The sequence below is a fragment of the Fundulus heteroclitus genome, chromosome 3 (genome assembly GCF_011125445.2).
Source record: "Fundulus heteroclitus isolate FHET01 chromosome 3, MU-UCD_Fhet_4.1, whole genome shotgun sequence".
In the NCBI taxonomy this organism is placed as follows: Eukaryota; Metazoa; Chordata; class Actinopteri; order Cyprinodontiformes; family Fundulidae; genus Fundulus; species Fundulus heteroclitus.
In genome coordinates, this window is record NC_046363.1 from 35,132,472 (window position 1) to 35,154,355 (window position 21,884).

At 41.8% G+C, this 21,884-nt stretch overlaps 1 protein-coding gene across 1 annotated transcript in view; it reads left to right on the top strand.

Moving 5' to 3' along the window:
- Positions 1-15,346, top strand: part of LOC105939538 (forkhead box protein O4) — a 43,184-nt gene extending 27,838 nt beyond the window's left edge. The window contains exon 3 of the mRNA XM_036135275.1: positions 10,424-15,346. Coding sequence (XP_035991168.1) covers positions 10,424-12,100 — 1,677 coding nt within the window. The 3' untranslated portion in view covers positions 12,101-15,346. The remainder of the gene's footprint in view (positions 1-10,423) is intronic.
- The last annotated feature ends 6,538 nt before the right edge of the window (positions 15,347-21,884 follow it).

The window sequence follows — 21,884 nt, forward strand, 5'->3', positions numbered from 1 at the left end:
TTAAAGATAGATATGAGTTGATGTAAACCGTTGCAGTTTTCAATGATCTCGTGTCTTGATCCTGCTCACTCTTTGTTTCGCCAACATTAGCACATTAGCATGTTTCCTCTATATTTTATGATTTGTAGATATTTTGGCTAATATCACAATTAAGAGTGATTTTGGCTAATTCTTGACAAAACTCCTGACTGAAACGGTTATAGTTTTGCTTCATAAACTTACCATTTCGTTTTTAATATAAGTTTTTTTTTTTTTTTTACTGACTGGTGTTTCACCTGCAGTCTGTGCAGCTCTCTCCCACCCTGAGGGATATCTGAGCAAAACTGTGCAGTGCAGAACCTGCATCAGCCAACACAGACACTTTTCTTTCACTGTAAACATCATGTAAATCGTGAAAAACCACGTTAGAAAGCCCTGATTTATCAGAGTAACAGTGTGCATGGTCAATCATACAGTTTTGGAAGTGAAAAATGGAACACAGAGTTAAAAATGTGGCCATGCAAATCTATGTGTTGGGAGTTGAGTTTAGTCAAGGAATCTAATCCCGTTTTCAGGAGATTGCTAGGACTAAGCCATTTGATTGACTCAGGTGTGCTGGAACGGAAGAACATCATCGTGCAAGCGGGGCCGGAGGGGTGGGGGATTGCACAAAGATTTTTGAAACACTGCTCTCTTGCGAAATATTAATGTTTACACTGTTTTGAGTGCAATAATCTTTTCTGTTGTTGTAGAGGATGGAGCTTCTCAAGGTTAATGCCACTTCAGACGCGACACATTTACACGGAGAATTGTCCTGATATCGCTTCTAACCAGCAAAGCCTCAAGAAATTTAGATCCCTACAACGCTCGCCGAGCATGCCCCCTTGCTCAAGATCCTTCCTTTTGTCATTCACCCACCTCTGCCCTCTCAACCTCTCCCATGTGCAGATAAACTAAGCTTTTCATTCTAAACATGCCGCCCCCTTTTCCATTCTTCTCCTCTATATAGGTGTGTGAATGGGTGGGGGTCCGTGGTCTGTGTGCGGGTAAGTGGAAGTCTGCGAGCTGAAGTGCTGCATGTGAGTAGGCATTCATGGGGCGCATTGGTGGGTGCAGTGCACATTGATGGCTAATGAAGTTCCCCTGCACCTCATAGCCCTATTAAACTGCTGCCCCCTACCTCTACCCACTTCACCCCCCACCTCCTGCCTTTTTTCTCCCTAAGGGAGAGAGTTGGCAGGGAGAGAGCTGGCTGCTATAGCAACAACAAGGAATCCTCCCTCTCCCACAGGTCTCCTTAGCAACTGGTAGCTTGGCATTGCAGTAATGAGCGTGCCCAGTGTGCCAGGCTTTGTGTCATGTTTTCCTCTATGTGTTTGAAAGACAGGATAAATTTCTGCACAGGTGTGTGAGCGCGTCTGAGAATGATTATGTGGCTGCCGGGCGCAGCTTTCCGCGCGGGTTAAAATGTATTACGACAAAGTTGGACATGATTTTCGCCCCTCAAAATTGCCAATCTGATTTGACGGAAAAATGAGCGAACCTAGCCGCTGACTTTTCTTGACAGACTATTTGTCTTTTGTGAATGTTTGTGCCCTCTGCAGATGTGCCCCTGCGATCCATATTTGTGTAATCCCCCCCCCCCCCTCTCTCTGTAATTGTGGTCATTCTTCTCTATACTGTGAAATTGAAGCAATTAAAGGGACAATCTGATGAATTTTGCATGCCATGTGCATGGCTGCCTATGAGTTTCCTGCCTTGCTGAAATTAAATTAAACGCTGAGAATGATTTTTATTAAAGTGTGATCTGAGGTGTGCACTGACCTTTAGAATGTAGGAAATGAGATTCTCATTGTTATGAATGAGATTATGTGGAGCCTGAGTGTGAAAAAGAACCCTTGGTCGGCATTGATTTTGTTGTTGGCTGACAGTTTCTTTGTATATAGCAGAGGGAGATTTCAGCATAATCAAATCCACACTATGGCTGTCGGCTATTAAACGGCCTGATACAAAAATATTGACACACATGCTCTCATAAATGCAGATTGACTTGGGCACGCTTGCACGCACACATATTTTGCAGATCTTGTAAAAAGAGCTGTAAAAGCCTCTCCAGAAACGTGTTGGTCTTTTAACAAGAGGATGGAGAGCCCAGTGGAAAATGTTAGTTTGCTCCCCAGTCGAGGTGTGAAGTGCGAGCAGGCGGCCGGCCCCACAGGTGGCCCAGCCCAAACACCTGTTGTGTGAATCCTCTGTGGGTGGGTGTGAGGTCTGCCTACCTTGCAGGGCCCCTGTGGAAAAAAAAAAAAACCACACCCATGCTGTACTGTGGCACGTGCTCGTTCATGTGCTCTCACCAACTCCAAGGCTCCCCTGTTCTGTGTGTGGGCGTCAGACGCAATGCCCAGATTGTGTCCTCTTTGCGCCCACCGGAAACCCTTGGATGTCCCTGGCATTGGTAGAGCGGATTTTCCGATCCCCTATCAGGGTCTCAGATGCTACTCTAATCTGTCAGCATCTATTTTTATCCACAAAAGCTGCGGCAGCCCTTCGCTATCCCACACCCTGCCGTCCCGATGCCAACCCTTCCCTTGGCGCCAGGGTGGGCACCGATGATGGGTTGCCAACCATTGGCTGCAATTAGTGCACAGTCAGGCAGGAATCCCCCACCAACTCCATTACACCCCTCTCCACAGCCACTTCCTGATCTGAGGCTACCAGACACGATACCACACACTTGCTTTCCATTTTAAGCCTTTTTATAAATGGCACTCCTGCAGTGTTTTGGAATAATGGGGTCGAATTTAGAGAGCACCTTTCTCTGCGCTTAGACTAACTCTACTGTGCAAACTACAGTCAAGTACAGCTCAAGCCAAAGGAAAGAACATTCAAGTTGTACTTGCTTAGGTTTGGCGTAAAGATAAGGTGTAGAATGCCTACTGATGATTTTCCTGATTTAACAGTATTTTGGTCTAAAATGAAAGATGCCCTGATCAGAGATTTGCTATGACCTTGCTTGCAATACTGATTTGAACTGATTATGATTTATGTTTAAGATCTATACATATCCTTATAATACTTTTTCTACTCTATTGATAAGTTTATATTACAATAAACATGTTTATTGTAATATAAAACAATATTTATTTCAGAAGTACCCAAAAGCTACATAACTGTTTCTCCCTCCCTTGCTGAAAATCTATAAATACAGTAGTCTTTTAAAATATGGAATTAAAGTACCTATGCAAATTATACAGAAAAGAATTATAACATATTTTCTCTGCTCCCTTACTAGATTGATCATTGCTGACCAAATTGTTCTTCTCTTTTTGCCCACCTGAAAATGTAAAATGCACCGTATAACAAGAGATTACATTTCTTCTTAAAGATGATTTCAAAATCTAAATGCTGTCCGACTTAATAGTTCACAGGAATATGCTGATAATTTATTGAGTTATTTTAACTGTACATGAGCCTTTACCAGACGCCATTAATCATCATTATCAATGATTTAATTATTTATATTATCACCAGGACTGACGCACGCTGTGTGAGAGAAATCAATCATTGTTTCACAACTCTACTTTTTAATCATTTTGACAAAAAAGGATCATAATTGACATTTTACGTTGCCTTAACATGTTTTTTTAGCACCTTTCATGATAAGCCTGTTTAGCACTGTTAGTGTGGCTGGCATTACTAACAACAGTCCCTTACTTTAAAGGGATAATTAGGATTTTTTTTTTAGTAAGGCTGTGTGAAAGCGATTCTTTCCTTACTTGTAGTTTGCATATGTCAAAGCATCATGAGATTGGAAAAAGTAAATAAATCCTCAGAGCTATGGTAGGATGTAACTTTTCACTTCATTCAGTTTCAGTTTCTTTGCTTTTCTTGGGCTCAGTTGTCTGGAAGTTATCCCGACTCATGATCAGTAACAAAAAGTGTTCAACTGAACTTTAAATGGCTGAAATCAGCTGAAATAGGACAGATGAGTGGCAAAATCCAACCTACCACTAATTTGAGAATTAATTTAATTCTCTTTAAACCTACTGGGGTATGTTCTGTTCACAACAGGTAGCTATTATTGACAATAACTTCACAGAAACAAATTATGCTTTTATGTGAGGGAATTCCTGTCTTTTTTGACTTAAACATTTAAGGTGTAATTAACCCCTAATCAGGGCCTTATTCCACATAAAAATGTGCCAAGAGGAAATGATGTCCGGTGGACCAGGAACCGTGCAGGGCTTGTATTTGGTCTGGGCTACTAGTAAATCTAAATTAACTAACTGAACGCTAAGCTAATCAAACACTAACCTGAAAAATTGTTAGAAGGGCCACAAAACTCACTAATCAAAGTCCTACTTGCTATGGAGGCGTACGAGACAGAGCCACTTTTATATCCCTCAGCGGCAGCGCTACTGACATGTCAGTATATCCAAGTGACGTTACAAAAACTTTTGAACCAATAGCAATACTGATTCGAAATACAATACAAGACACCCGTTGAATCTTAGGAGGGGGCCAGGTTTTCAACAAATGTGCAGTAATTTGTCAAAATAATGACCACGAAATGTAGTCAGCAGTATAAGACAACCATGTTAACAGTTTATTAGCAAAAAAAAAAAAAAAGAAGTTGATTTGGGGGTGAGTTACCCTTTAAATCTTACCAGAAGGTATGGACTACTTCTTTAGCGTCTCAGGAAGTGTTGTCAGTGCCTTCAACTTGAACATCATGTCTTGTTTTGTGTCTCTGTGTTCTGTGTTATGTGTGAATTCTGAGCCGGTGTCTCACCAAAATTTCATTAGTACTGCATAATGACAAGAAAAAAATCTTGATTGTTGATTTCCAACATGTTCTATGACCTACAATATCGTGTCCATTATATTCATTGTGTGAATGTTCACCGATCGGAAAAAGATCCAAGTTTCTGGTTCCCAACATTTGGTAGTTTTAATCAAGCTTATTATTGTCCAATTCCATTCACCAGATTCTCAGTGCAGCTCTATCGAAAATGATAAGAATAGGACCCAAATCTTTTTTTTTTCTCTCTCTCTCTGGTTTTTAGCAGCTTTGGTCAACAAAAAATACTGTTGCAGCCATTCATCAGTATTACAACAGTAATGCACTGAGATTCATGCTGTTCTTAATCCCAGGTTTGTTTCTTTCCCAACGAGGGATACAATGTGTCTTGCATGCCAATGCAGTCGTGACCACTGCTGTGGAGGCGATGATGGCATGTGGCAGAGAAGTAACTGTTTCTCACCTCCTAATAAAAGAGACTCCTTTTTAATCTTTTCAATTTGATTGCGTTCCAAAACAGGCCTGTCTACCCATCTGTCTCTCTTAAAGAAGCCTCCTAAAGGGATTTTAATCATCTGGCTCTGGGCTTCTCAGGCAAATAACTACATCTCTCTCTTTTCCTCTTTCATGCACCCCCTCGCGCGCACACATACACGCAGTCAATTTCCAATTTTATTTGTTGTACTCACTGTCAAAGTTTCGCTTGTCTTTTCTCTTTGATACACCGCATCGTCAGTCTCATCGTGCCATGCACATCAAGGCCCTACAGACACATTTTAAGTCCCCCCCCCCTCAAACACACACAATTCCCCCAACTCTGTCCCTTTTAATCCACATGGCTCCAAATTCTTTATTTTCCTTCAAAGGGACAACTCAAGCCATAACATCAATCACGGAAAGCAAATATTTAGCTGGCGCTAATTTTCACCAATAGCCTGGAGACAGGCTTAGCTGACAAAACTCATTCCTGTGCTGAACAAAACTGCTTGTGTTGAAATCTCCCCTCCCCCCCTGATCTCTCCTGCCTTCTGCACGGGCAAAAAAACCCGGCATCACAATAAACACAGTTAGTGCTTCTGTTACTCCCCGTTGATTTAGGCTTATCAAATGAATGTGCACCATGGAGGGATACCCTTTGACAATACATAATGGATCCATTCTGCATGAAATGGTTTGGTAATACCAGTCGAGTGTGGCAAACGGCTTTACCCGGTGCCACTACAAGAACAGCTGCTGTGTTCTTAGCTGGGCAAGCGCACCACACTGCTTCACCCTTGAGGTTGTTTGAATCGGGTGAGTGGTTTCTTTTTGCCCGTTCCCAGACTCCATTCACACTTCTTGGTTTCTCACTAGGTTCTGTTTGAATGAATGCACATTTGCCACAAGTTGAATCTTCTAAACCATTTGACCCGTTTCCTTGCCCCTCTGTGTGTGAGCGGGAAAAACCCCAGAGTGGATACTAACAGAGGCCTAATGAAGGGGGATGGGCATTTTTAGGGCACTCCTTTGTATAGTTTGGAGTGGGCCCCTTGTGGTACCTCCTATTCCCACCCCTTTATGCATAGCACCCCCCACCACAGCTGAAACCATGCCAGTCAATCAAATTGCTTCAGACGAATTAATGGGCACTATAACAAACCCGGCCCCCTCTATCTCCCTACCCTCCACCCTGTCTACTCATATCTTCTCCCCCTTCACACTTGGAGTGGTGAAAGAGGGGTGTGTGTGTTGGGCATCAAGCCAAAGTGGCCAAGTGGGCACAGTCAGTTACCAGACAAGCACGGTGACGGTTAGGCATTGTTATGAGAACAGCAAGGTTTTTGAGTACCCCTACTGCCTTCATAATGCCGGTGGATTGTGTAGTTCAGTCAGACCTTGATGTGTGCTAAGCTTTGGCACTGATAGCAATAAAACGTCATTGATTCTTAGGGCTAAAGAGGTCTCTGCTGTCTCTGAATTGAACTGGGTTTGAATGTCGCAAAAGAGATGGAGAACAGTGAAGTAGTTGATTGGAGTTGCATCAGTTTCAAGAGCGAGATGAATAGATCTCAAAGAGGATGGTGGGGATGAATAGTCAGGGTTTCGAAACAGTCTTGAAAAGTCTGACAAAATATGGAATTTGATCAAAGTACTTTCAGGTCTGGATAAGAAGGAAATAAGAAATAAAGCTTAGATTTCATTCCCAAAAGCTCATAGAGGCACATTGTAGTGTTCCATCCATCCATCCATCCATCCATCCATCCATCCATCCATCCATCCATCCATCCATCCATCCATCCATCCATCCATCCATCCATCCATCCATCCATCCATCTATCCATCCATCCATCCATCCATCCATCCATACTTACCTCTACAAATAATAATGAACTTTTCCATTAGTATATGAACAGTGATTCAAGTATTGTATAAAAATTCTAAAAATATGAATTTGGAAAATTAAGGCATTTTCATTTGGAAAATGTGCAGCCTGACCCAAAATACCTGAAATCTGTTCATGCTCATGAAATTTCATATTTAACTGTGATCTGATTGTTCTAATATGCAAGATCGTTGCATTTGACCCTTATCCCCTCTTTTTTTAACACAGTTTCTTTATTTTAAGTGATGCTTCGAGTGGCCAGTATGACTGGAAAAGCGCTATATAAGTTCAGTTTTCCATTTACAAGCCCTTCCAACAACTCCTTCTACCTTCCTGTTGTGGAACACTATCGCCAAGTCAGATTTGTTTTTAAAGAGCCTAAGCTTTTAATCTAAGGACTAAGAATCCCATCCCCTTATTTGGTATCTATTATCTAAATATCTAAATCAGCTATCAAGACTTTAAAGCCTTAATGAGAGTTGAACCAAAGCTTATTCTGCTACATCCAACGAAAACCCTTGTTCACCCTAATTGGCTTTGATTGGCCTGTAAGCTATTACCCTTTACCTCTTTTGCTTTATAGCCAAATTAAGTTAGTTGTGATTGCAGACTGTTGAGGGCTGATGATTGAAGGAATAGAGCAAAAAGTAACAGAACTACTTATTACTCCATCTGTTCTTTTCTGTATTAGGAGACCAAGCAGTGCATCTTTCTGCATAAGCTTTGTCACTGGTCCATTCATTATTTAGAGCCCTCTCCAACAGACCCATTGTATTAAAGGGGTATGATTTGAATAGGAAGTAGCTTCCTGGGCCCAAGCGTGTGATGTGTGTGTTCCTCTGTCATTGTATGTTTCTGTGGGCTTCATTCGTCTGCCTCGGCAAGCCAGGGGGCTGAAAAAGAATTTCCATTTTATGAATATTTAATACATAATAAAGTTTTCAATTTTATTCTGTTCAAGCTGTAGGGGTAAAAAAAATGTGACAAAGCCAACCCTCAAGGACAGAGCCCAGAATAAAGGTGGTTGATTTGATGGAAGCATCAGAAATATGGTTAACACTGGCTCGCTGCTTTGTCATCTACTATAATACACACAAACATTAGTTCCACCTTGCTTCTACATCCTATAGGGTTCTGTATCATCATTTTTCTACACGTTATGCACTCCTCTTATTCTGCTTTTCTATAGGATCATAGTACACCAAGCCTGTCCATTGCTGGGTTGACCTGGCATAGCTCTGTGTGAGACACCCAGCTGGGAGTGCCTCTGAATCAACTTGGGATTAGCCCAGGATTGTCTGGGATTACTCAGAGATGGAGAGGGATTAGCAGTGACTGCCTGTTTCGGGGGCGTGAGGACCGCGGGCTGGCCAAATTGCCCCTGACTCAGAGTGCAGGAGGTGAACAGCGCCACACCCACGGCGGAACCACCTGCAACCCAAACTATTCTTAGATTCCTAAGCATGAATGCACGCTAAAAAAAACAACAAAAAAACAGGAGGTTTTGGGAAACAGAAATGTGTTGGAATTTATATAACAGGAACCCAGCAGCCAGTTATGATCGTGGTGTTGATGCCACGGCTGGCCACTATCCGACATCTCTCAAATCTCTCTAGCAGGTGGATTCATCAGATAAAGAGGGTTTGGGATGACAAATCCCTTCAAGTTCAGTGGGGCTGCTCTTCTTTTAGAAGGGGATAAATCGAGATTTGAATCGGACAGGTCACACAGAGTGGCAACGTGGAGTGGTTCAGTTCTCTGAAAGATGTCCCATTTACAACCGGCTTACATATGTTTTAATTTGGGCATGCACAGGGCTTGGTGGGGGGATGATTTGGAGTGGTATGATAGGTGGATGATCCAGAGATCGAGACAGGGAGCTGGCGCGGCACGTAGAGAAGCCGTCAGATGCAGGGAGCGGGCATCCCCTGCGGACCTGCACTGCACAAGATGAAAGGCTGCTTAGTCTTGGAGCAGCATCATCAAACAGCCGCCTCCTCTTGCATCCTTTCCCCATCCCTCCCCCAACTCTCCCTCCATTTCTCTCTCTCTCTCTCTCTCCAACTCTCTTGACTCTCACCACAATGTGATATAGTTGCGCCACTTCACGTTTACCAGGTTGTCATGGTTACCTAATGCCGGAGGTGTCACAGCAAGATAACCCAAGGAGGCATTCACAGATCACCTGAATTCAGCTCGCCTCCCATTTATGTTCTTCCTCACAGCAATTTGATTTATTTGTTTCGCTGCCGAGCAGTTCCGCGTGAATACAAATAATCTGCAATATAATAAAGATAGTAGAAGATTTAGAACCTCTCAGTTGGAAATAATCCATTGTTGGAGTGTGTTCTAAAACAAAAGATGCTTTTGGCTTGATATTTTCCTGCTTAATAGTCTAAACGACCCATACCAAATAAGGAGCAGAACTGTAACAACAGCAGTCTTTGAGATGTAAATGATAATGAAAAAAATACACTTGATTTTATGAATTACTGAGCCATTGACTGTACTTGCAGGCACAGAGGATAATGGGAAAGTAATTGGTGGCACACTTTCTAATTGAAAGGATGGAGATTGAACGCAGAGGTGGAAAATGACTTATGTTCAAAGAAGTGTGTAAAATAAGAAAAGGGAAAATCGAGACAAGTTGAAATATGTAGCACTCGGTAACAAAAGGGAAAGCAAGACTCTGAAAGGCTGTGATAAAGACAGAACAAGGGAGGGGAAGAGAGATAGGCATTGAAGGTTGATGTCAGAGGGTTGGATACATCCATTAGCCTTCCTTGCTCCTGGCTCAGTCTTGCAATACACCCTCCCTCTCTTCCCAATTCAAGCTAGGAGAGCAAAAGAGACAGGGCTGGCAGAAAGCCAGACTGGCACCAACTTCAAACATAGCGTGTGCTTACATCAGCCCAGCTGAAGGAAGAAATAGAAGAGGACAGATGGATTGATGGGAATGAATGTGTGAGGATTGATGGGCAGAAAGAGAAACTCAAGACTGAGTCTCGGGTCACCTCAGGTGGGATGGGGCTTACACCAGTCTTGCCTCATACCAGTTGTGGCTGTCCTCTGAACCTTATGCTTTTGAGATGGCTCTTATTAACTGGCTTGTTGATTACTATAATAGCACTGTCTACATGTTTTATCAGCAAAATATGACTTCAACACATTTCAAACATTTTGTGAGACCAACTTGTGAATAAATGAAATTTATTTCAAGTAGATTACCATGTAACTAGAGATGTGTCTAAATGCCTGTCTTTCATCTGTCTCTGCAGAACTCGATTCGACACAACCTTTCCCTCCACACCCGATTTATCCGGGTGCAAAATGAAGGGACGGGGAAGAGTTCCTGGTGGATGCTCAACCCAGATGGCGGAAAGATGGGCAAAGCCCCAAGGCGACGGGCAGTCTCCATGGACAACAGCACTAAATACCTAAAAAGCAAAGGCAGGGTCAGAGGCAAGAGGGTAGGTCGTCCTGGGATTGGAGCAGGACCTGCTGTAGGAGGCCTTCAAAGCTCCCCAGACCATGGCAGCCCATCACAGAAAGTCCTCCCTGGACCGGGAGGTGCATCTGGGACGGATGGAGAATTTGAAGCTTGGACTGACCTCCATTCCAGGGCTAGTTCATCAGCCTCCACCTTAAGTGGGCGCCTCTCACCGATCCTTGCTGAAGGAGAACCAGAAGAACCAGAGGAAGGTGGCCTGTCCTGTTCTGCCTCCCCCCACCTTTATCCATCACCAACCAGTGCCCGTTCTCCGTCTATGGGGGCAGGAAATCACTGTCCTCCGCTTGAGCAGCTGCCTCAACTGGCTAACTTAGCAGGTGCTATAAGTTTGGATGAGCAAATGATGGAGGATGGTTATCATCATCATTGTCCACCGCAACATCAACAGCATCCTGCTGTTGGCAGGAATAAGCACCCAACTCCCGTGTATCACTACAACTCTGGAATGAAGGGGCAGGTCTCTTATGGTGCAGGAGTTTACAATACAACAGGAATGGGTATACTCCGTCACCACTCACCAATGCAGACCATTCAGGAAAACAAGGCTACCAGTTTTTCTGGAACCATGCGGGCGTACTCAAGTACAAACGCGCTGCAAAGTCTACTGACAGGAGGTTCTGCTGTGCAGCAGTACTGTTCAAAGGACCTGATGCTGGGACAGGAGCGGGAAAGCCATCCTATGATGGGCCAAGCTAGCAATGGAGTAGGATCCAACCACCACAGCCACCATCCGGTGCACCACAATGGAATTCATAACCATAACAGAACTCACAACCATACTCCTGGTCATAATCACAACAGTGTAAGCAACCACAATCCACCTCACAGCCTTGTTCACAATGGTCACGGTCTCAGCCGGAGCCATACCCAAACACCTCCCCGAGCCGCAGCGCTAACCCCTTGTGGAAACAGCAATCACTTACAGACTTACAATCACAAAGCTCCCTACTTGTACAGCCCCCCATCCCATGCTCACCTTCCGGCTTCTACAACCCTCCCCCCAAACCCAGCAGGTATGCTTGGCATGCCTCAGGACTCCTGTCACGTGGCTTCTACCCCACACCCCCGTCACAATCATTACCCAGACTCACAGCACCAGGGCTTGACTAATGGACCCTACCATCATGGCCAGGGGATGGGTAATGGCAGTGTTGGTAATAGCTACCACAGCTATCACCAGCCATACCCCCATGACAGATTACCAGCTGACTTAGACATTGATATGTTCCATGGTAGCTTGGACTGTGATGTGGAGTCCATCCTCCTACATGACATTATGGACTCAGGGGAGGAAATGGATTTTAATTTTGACTGCTCCCTCGCTCAGGGGGTTGGGATTGGCATGGGGATGGGAATGGGTGTGACTATGGGCATGGGAATGGGAATGAGCGGTCTGGCTGGTCCACAGCAGGCACACAGCAACCAGAGCTGGGTGCCGGGCTGAACCCAGGAACAAAAATCTCCAGGACTGCTATCCAGCTCACGAAGCACTGTGCCCAACAATGACATTTGTGAATCTGAACAAAGCCTAAAGGACCAAGCACCCCCCCCCTCCCCATGTCTTCTTTGTTGTCTTGACAATTACTCTATCACCCCTGCTCTTTTTATCCCCTTCTTACTGAGAGATCTAGTTCATGTCAGATTAATTTTTTTTTCTTGAATCAGCTGTACTGTGATGACAATCTCTCAGCTGTGCTTGGCCGGCATCGCTTCTCATTTACCATGAGAACTGAACTCTGAATGCACTTTATCGCAAGTGGGTCACATCTCACGGTGCAATGCCTTCGCAGAGCAGCTCAGGCAGAGCTTGACTTGTTTTCTAAGGTGGATGCAGCATTTGACAGGAACAAACAAGGAACACAACTAATAAAAGCGTCAGAAGTAGGAATTAAATAACTGGATTTTTTTTTCTGGTGTGGCAAGGACTAATTAACGTACAAATTTTTAGTCGCGTTGATTGAATGCTTGATTACGCTGATTCTGTTCTAGGGTTGAACACTTCCTCTAATATGGAGTAATTTCTTACCAAATTTAAATGATCAGTTCTGACAGAATAATTTATTGAAGTTTTGTGTTATAGTTACTCTGGATTTATAAATTTGACTTCCTTTTACCTGCTAGCATTTTCTTTCAAATAAATAAATACATTCACGTATTCATAGGTTCCCATTGATTGTCTTTCTGCAGCCACGTTATTTTTCTATATCCGTATTTGGTCCTTGGAGATTTGACATTTCTCTGGAATGTCACACACTGCAAAGACCTCATTGCTATTGGTTACAAAGACTGTCATCATGTCATTAAATGCATGCCATCATTAGTGGCTTGCACGCAATTTGGCGAATTAAAAAAGTCATATCACCTTCCTTCACCTGGGCTTTTTGTACCAGTGATTCCACCCTCCCCCCCACTCGGTCTGGTGGTGCAGACAAAGTGACCATTCTTCACAGCAAGCCATTAATGTGGCTTGATTGAAATTCAGCATCTTGCTTTTAATCTCCAAAGTGATGCAGAGGCAATGTGTCATTATTGAGAATTTAACGTGTTGTCCTTCCTTGCTCACCCCCGGCTGTCTTTAGCATAATGCACCAGGAGCGTTGAGACAAAACGGTGATTAACTTTATGTCACTCTGCCTGCCGTCCTGCTCTCAGAAGCGCCAATGTCACTGTCCGCTTTCCCGCTCAAAGAGGGTAAATAATAGAGAGAACAAAGCCCGTTGTTCCAGTGGGATCAGTCTGTCTCAGTTTTTTATGCTCTTTGGATCAATGTGTCTGAAAACAAGTGGTGTACTCACATCGTAAATCATCTCCATTATCTGTGTTATGTTCCTATGTTTTCAGATCTGATAACCTGCCGTTCAGGTTCTCAAACAGGTGCAAAGGGGATTATTTAAAGGGATAGGTGCGGATTTTTGAAGTTAGGTTCTGTTAAAAGGCGAATTAGCTGCTCGTATCACACATGCTGTATAGAACTGTCTTAGCGTGGTCCTTTAGTATAAATCAAGATTAGTGTGTCCCAGAGGCTACAGCTAATTTTTTTAGTCCAGAGTGGGCTTCTTCTGATTTAAAAGCAAAACTTTTATCTCAAAAATATCAAAATGGGTTATGCATACCCTATTTTATGAACCTTTAAACTATCGTCACATTTGCATTTGGCAGTTCGTTCCATAAAGGTTGATGGTGTTTACCAAATAAAATGATGGTAGACCAAGATATTAAAAAAACCATAACAAAATTTTCAGGAGTTTTATTATATTCACATAAAATATAATGGAGTGAGGTGAAGGTAGGGTACAATTTAAATTAAAATTATTTTTTTTTTTAAGTTGTCCCGGCCAAGATGCCAACAACACATCATACTAATTGCAGGGAGAAAAGATAAATTATAAATAATAAACAAAAATTCATAATTGGTCAATAACTTGGTATGTCAGAATATTGCCAATAACTTCCAAGTAATCAAATAGTTATTATTGAGAATAAAATGATGCAACTCACCGATGTGTGTAAAAAATATGCATATCAGATATTTCAGGCTAGGCTCGCTCCATCAAGGGTCCAGCTGATGGCTTAAAGGTTCATAAAAGCAACGTTCTTAGACTAGATGGTCGTGCCCAGTATCAACTAATCTGGATTTGAACTAACTGAAGACACAGAGTTAATGTTGTACTGGTAAGACATTAACTGCTTATAACAGAGCCACATTTAAAAGTCTGACTATGTCTTTAAAAAAAACAAGCAGCCAGTCTGACTCGTTGAAATATAAGACGAGGTGGAAATGCCACACAGTCATCCACATCTAGATTTTGTATGTTTATTCTGTTGTCTTGTAGTTGTTGTATTTTCTGAAAATCCAAGGGGCCGCCGACGACAGGACTTGAAATGTCATAGTGTAAGAATTGAATCCATTGGTGAAACCATGTTGGTGTAGTGCAGTATGACCTTCTTCCTGAGATCCAATGCCATGCACCCCTCCCATATGTGTTCTGCTCCGTCATTTTGTTGGTGAGGGGTGTGTCTGCAGCTTATTTTACCACTGGCCTTGGGAAAGCTTGAAAAATAGGAGCCCCCCCATTCTCCAGATCCCTCAAGAAGACCCTCCACTCAGCTCCACAGTCACACAAAGGAAAAAAAAGACAGATTGTAGGGGGTTGGCAGATTGAGTGGGGGTTATTTTTACAGCCAAAGGTCAAGCATGGCACAGACTATCAGGCCCATTATTGAGGTAAATTACATTTAGTTCAGGCATTTTAGTTGCGCTGGTTCCATTTAATCTTTGTGGAAAATGCGTAGAATTTTATAAGTACTCCGACCTCAAGAAGCAGTCATGTTCTATGCTACAGACGTTTAGCAATCCCCTGCTATTGGAAAGAGAGCTATATATGATGTCTAATTTTCTTATATTTATTTATGAAAGAGGTTCGTCTTTGTCATTCCTAATTGTGATAGTTGTATGAGTCCAATGTTTATCCCTGTTATTCTTTTTGTTTTCTTTTTTAAAGCTGACCCTCTCCTTTTGCCAGTTTTACTGACTTTTATTTTGTAAAAAAATCTAAATATATAAATATATATATAATGTACAATAGTTTTTAAGAATCTCAAAAGATTATCAGTTTGCTGTCTATTTCTTTTTTTTAAGAGAATGTATCTCATCATCTGGTGACTGTTAAATAAATGAAATTTAAAGGAAGAAACCTCTTCTTTTCCTCATTCTTTATAAGTCTGCTCCTTAAGTGTTAGTTTTACAACTTCTTTTTGATTGTTATCAGGGTCATCATCTTCATCGTCTTTTATTGTCTTTATTGCAGCCACTAGTTAATTATTAGTTAATTTTTGTCAGTTATTCTATTTAAAAAGGGAAGCTAATTTTCACTAAACCCATCATGCGGAAAGATAATTTTTCACCACCAAGTAACAGTCCAGTCCTTTTTTTTTCTCCTTTGCCCAGGTGAGAAAACTTCAGACATGCTCTCTGGTTCAGGAATGGTATTTAAATTGGATTGTCTTCACAATGTTGCTTTTGCACCTTTTCTACCACACTTCTACCTCTCACTCAACTTTCCATCGGATACATCATTAGCAATGACCTTTGTGAGGCTCACTCTCATTGCGCAGGGTGTCAGTGACTGTCAGCTGGACAACTGTCAAGTCAGCAATCATTCCCCCCATGACAGTGCAGGCCATAACCTAAAACCTGTTTCAAAGAATCATTTTTATTGATCTCAAATAATTTTAAGATTTTCTGAAGGACTTAATTGAAGGTTTTGATATACATCAAGAACTGGATAAATAAATGCTTAACATATCTGTATGTAATGGAGCTAAAATGTAGGTTCCCCTCTTTGGGTTGAATTGCTGAAATGAATTAATGATATTCTAATTTACTGAGTTGCACATGTGTTACTGATGTTTGCTACAATGCTGGCAGGTCAGATGCATTTGCCACATCATTTATTCACAGTTTTGTCTTGTTTTTCATTTTTAAATAATAAAACATTCCGAAAAGTACGATGACCCTTGTTTGTGGTAATATTTAAGGGTCACTATGTCATTGTGTGGGTGGCTGTTGGAATACAATAATGACGACAGAATAGAAGGGATAAAAGTACCGCTGCACGCATTGTGGGAAGCATCTCTTGAATGAAAATTAAATGGAAATTGGGCGAGTGCGCATGATTAGGACCGACATACAGAATAAGAAAAAAAAAATGAACCAGCTTTGTCTGGATTGGAGGTGTGTGTGTATCATAAGGCGTGTTATGGCCCACAAATCAGTATAGGTTGGCCACAGCTGTCCGGGTCCCATTGGAGGTGTTTTCACAGGAGGAGTCTGGAGCGCAACAGCGCCATACTGCCAGGCCCCAGGGGAGCCTTCGCCTCCATGCACACACACATAAACACTCGGAGATGCAGACGCCACACCAAATGGTTGCGCACATGCATTTGAAAATATCACAAATTCACACATTTGGACAAAGAAGTGCACAGCTCTGTTATAAGACCCAACACACTCGCTCAAACAGATACTTCTCACTTATATGTACACTTTTAATTGACTCCACTTGGCAAATCTTCTCTGTAGGGAAAAAAGTGAGAAGTAGAGAGAAAGAGAACAACAAAGGTGCTGGGAAAAGGCACCAGGCAGCGTTTATTTTAAGCTAAAGATGCTTGACAAAAAAAAAAAAAAGAAGGAAAACAATTAAATAATTGTTGTTTTTTTGGTGGTTCTGGGAGGTGTGATGTCTTCAAACATGGTTCAGCGACTTTATGAGATTTTTTTTTCTAATTTCACGATTAGACCAGACTGAGTGTGATTGCGTGTAACCCAAGACCCAGAGCCTGGCGTGAGGCCAGAGCCTCTCTCTGTCTCCTGAGAGACAGATTTTGGGCCAGACAGGAAGGCACTTCAGTCCAGGTGCGGTGCCTCGGGGACGTTCTGCTCCTCTGTTCCTCATTATGAGAGAGGCAAAGAGAAGCCCCGTTACTGTGTCATTATTCATCCACTCAAGCATCTGGAAACAGGTCCTTCCTCAGTTGGTGTAGTCCTGCTGTTGCAGAGACCGCCCTTGGAGCTAAGGGCTGGCTGGGGACATCGCTAACTGCAAACAGACAGAGCCACCCAGGCAAGACTCCGGGGTACACGTGTCCTTGAGTGCTTATGGGGCATCAGCACTTCTCACCTTCTGGGTAAGCCGCAACGTCAAGAGCTGGCATATCTCAAAAATATGCGTTTCGTTGTACAATGCAAACATCAAACAAACATGCACATGAAACCAGTTTGAGGTTTTATGAAATACAAGCGCTGAAATATTTACAAACAACTTGTGTACAGCCAGTTCGTAATTGATGTTCTTGAAGATCTTAAATGAACAGGTTACTGTTAATCTGACAAACTGAAGGACAGGCTCAAAAACAAGAAGGTTATGCCTGACGGTTAGGACAATGTGTTTTAACAACAGCTCTCTCCCAAGCAAGAACCACAAAGAAAAAACTGAACATTTCAGTCTGATTTTAATAAGTGACAACATACCACAGACAGGCAGGTTTATGGGTTTGGTATTGTTAAGATCCCTTATCTAGCCTGAATATTTCATTAGACTTAGATTTAAACAGACTTTATTTTCATTTGACTGCACATTCACAATGTACGCCTGAACAAAATCTTGTTGCAAGACTGAAGAGAAACAGTAAAAATACAAGTACAGTATGTGCAATATATAAATCACAAAAAGTATAAAGGTTATACATATAAGAAACAGAAACCAAATGAGGATATTGTGACGTTTGTCGGGACAAATAAGGCATAAACACCATAACAAGGCATAATCACCAGTCTCAGAGTTAGAAGCCATTTTGTAGCAATGATCACCAACATTTTGAAAGCACTACCAAAGCAGAGCCTTTCAAATATTTTTGAAATTGACAACATTGTGATACTTTTAGAGCTTTGACCGATATATTGAGTTGATCAGGGTTTTGCTTGCAGCTTGCCCTTGACATTTCTGGGTCTGGCGTGTATTTATATTTTGCCCCCTGAGTACAGACTTTGTAAAACTACATTTTTGCTTCAATTACAGATGCAATTAATTTAGAGAAAAAATAATTGATTTGCACATTTGAAGGTTTTGCCATCGTCTCTTTGCAAAAGTGCTCAACTCAGTCAGATTGAACAGAGACCTGTCCAATATAATTTAATTGATATGCATTTTGGACTCCTTATTTTGATGTTTAAAGTGTACTTATTAATTCACTAAATGAAATGAATGAATATTGATGTCAATTTTGCTAAATATTCTAAAGTGACTTTGGGTCTTGACTTTGACTAGGCCATTTTAACACATTAGCACTGTCTGTTTTGAACGATCTCCTTGTAGCTCTAGCTGTAGGTTTAGACCTCCTGGAAAGTACATCTCTGCCCCATCTTCTGCAGATTCTGTCAGGGTATTCAGCTCCATTCATCTATGGAAGAAACGTGTCCCCACTGCATAAGACTGTCATCACCACGTTTCAATGTGGGGATGGTGTCTTCAGAGCGTTCACGTGACATTTTCCATGTGGACAAAAAAATTAACACTTATCTACCAGGAGCACTTTCTTCCATGTTTGTTCAGTCCCTCAAACCTATCATGGTTTTCCTTCAACAATGGCTTTCTTCTTGTCACTGCTCGTCACAAGACCTGATTTAAGGGGTTATGTTGAAAACCTTCTCCAACCTGATCTGTGAATAACTGCTGCTCCTCCAGGGTGTTACTTGGACTTAATGATCCTATTTGTTGACTAGTGTTTACTTTATGTTGATCTATAACATGAAATCTATATAAAATAAAGTCATCCATTGGATGGATGGATATGCTTGTTAGTAAGTTTCCAAGTTATTTCAAATTGGGTTGCCTCTTAACATTAGTAGCAACAAAGTTTTAAGTTTTAGGAAAGCATTTATTTGTGATGTAGTGGTTGTAGATAATTTTATCTCTCTGTGTTATTTTGCAAACCCAAGAGCATGAAATACAAAACTAAGGAATAAAATTTTACCTAGCTCCTTTTCACTTTTTCCACCTGGCAGTACAGGGCTCTTGTGCTGCTTTGCATTATCTATACATGGTGCCTGACCTCACCTGAGGCTGTAGGTGGCAAAGCAGAAACCCTGACATACCATTCATGGCTCCTAATGCTTCTAATATGAATAGTTACCATATATGTACTGTATAATGTCATAAACCTGTTAAACAAATTAACAAAAACACAACCAAGATACTTTTATTTAAATCTCAAAAGCAGCAACGGGATCAAAAATATTGTCAAAGGTGTTGAAAAACCTTTCACAGGTTAGAGCAAAGGCAGAGGGGTAGTGGTGGAGGAGGTTGTCTGGTGGGCCTCTGAGGATTAGCTGTTGAAAACAGGGTTGAAAGCTGTGGGACTGCACTGCACCTGGACAATAGTTAGAAAACAACATGTTAGAACTGAGATGATGGATGGACAGAAGTATTTTTTTTTCAAGAGAACAATGACATCTTTCGGTTGGTTGAACCATATAAATAAATAAAATCATTAAAGAAAAAGCAACAAAGGCCTTAATAAAAGTCTTCACAGCAAATATACTATTGTGGAGTAATTAAATACACCAGCAAGAGACAGCAGAAAATAGAGGATTAGTCGCAACTTTCTCTAAACTACATCTACAGAGGGGTCTTTGTATTACTTTAGATCGCTTTAATGTTCCCCACACCGATGTAAACAAACCTTATAGCATCGGCAAACATTAATAACTTCACCTCGGTTGTTATTTAATGATAGTCCCTGTATTAAAGGAGATGCCAATCAGTTTAGGAGTAGCATGAGCTTTGGTCCAGTAGTAGTGATTATTTTTCCAGTAGCATCTACTTATAGAAAACGTGTCTCTTACAACTGATTATTCTTTATTGTTTCAATTTCCATTCATACCTCTTTACACATTTCGTCACGTTGCACCAACAAAACGTATGATCTGAATGGAGTGTCATTATTATGTATTCATTCGCAATTATAATGATAATCCCAAAAAAAATAAAAAATCCAGTACTGCTAATAACCTTCAGATGTCACCTAATAAATAGTCTTTAAACAGAGTTTACATTTTCATCTAGGCCTCAGAGGTTTATTTGTCAACAAATATCATGAAGACCAGGAAGTGATGGAGAAGTTTAAAGCAGGGTTATGATATAAAATAATACTGCAAGCTCTGGACATCTCATGTAAGACTGTTTAATCCATCATCTGAAAATGGAATGAGTATGAAACAGCAAATCTCCCAAGTCATGACCATTTACCTGAACTGACAGGCTGGGCAAGGAGAACATTAATCAGAGAAGCAGCCAAGAGATCCACAGTCACTCTGGACGAGCTATAGAGATCCACAGCTCAGATAGTAGTCGGTATCCAAACCTAAATCCAAATATCAATATGTGGCAAGGCTTAAAACCTGCTGTGACACTCTCAATCCAATCTCACTGAGCTTTAGCTGTCTTGCAAAGACAAATGGGCAAATATTTCATTTGGTAGATGTACAAACCTGACAGAAATGCACCAGAAGACTGCTTGATCTTCTCACCGCAAAGCTTTTCTTTGATAGTTGCAGCATCTGCCATTCACAAACATAGCAGAACCCCCCCCCCCCCCCCTCCCCTCTTCTTAACACTCTCCTTGGTTCTAACCGTCGGGAGTAAATGAAAACCGGCCATATTTGCGTGTGTCCAGAGTTAGGGCAGGTAGCCACGTCTCAGTCAGGATAATTAAGCTGCACTCTCAGTGACCGGCTAAGGACTGCCGTTTCATGCAGTTTGTTGGGAAGGAACCAGCGTCACCTTCTTCTCAGCTCAAGGGGAACATCAAGTCCCACCGTGAGAGGCGGCGCAGTGACGCTACCGAGAGACAACAGCTGATCTCTGCTGTGAACAATGGGGGCTATGGCCGCTTGAGCAGTCTCCAAATACAAATACCGTAAAAACATAGAATAAAAACAAAGTTGTCCACAAATCAGTCAGCTCTATAATATGTACTAGCAAAGGTAAAAAAAAAAAAAAAAAACAGGAACACACAACAAAAGTAGATACAAAAAAAAACCTTGGGGTTGACGTTGCCTGCTCGTGTCTGTGCCGGGAATCATCTCGCTAAGCTTTTGGCTAATGGTTGTGTAGCTCTTTCCAGCCCAACCCCGTCACTGATGCCCTTTAACTGCTCTTTGGTCTCACCCATTGTGGTCGAGAGGCTGGAATCGGAGAAATAGATTTGGTCGACAGATGTGCTTTATACACATAATGAGTTATGGTCAGGGGCATCGGCAACTGAATAACAATTCAGTTTGAGAGCTATCTATAGTATTTTTAATCTAAAATGTCAAAATAAACTTTAGACCTTCCATTAAATAGGCCTGAAGGTTTTCATAGTCGATTGTTTCTTTCTAAATATACTTCCCATACATTCGCAGTAAAGAATAATAATCTTTGTCATTGCAGCATACATTCCAGTTTGTCCTCTGTATTTAATACATCCCTTAAGGAGCACTGTGCAGTGCCCGAGTGGAAATTCTGGGGAAAAGGGTCCTGCTCAGGGACTCAGAGTGTCTGTAGGATTGGAACCTGGAAACCTGCGGCCTGCAAGCGCCCTGCTTTAACCACCAGGATGAAACTGATGACATAACACAAAATGTCTCTGGGGAGTCCAATGGTGCAGAGTTTCTTTTTCTGATTAAA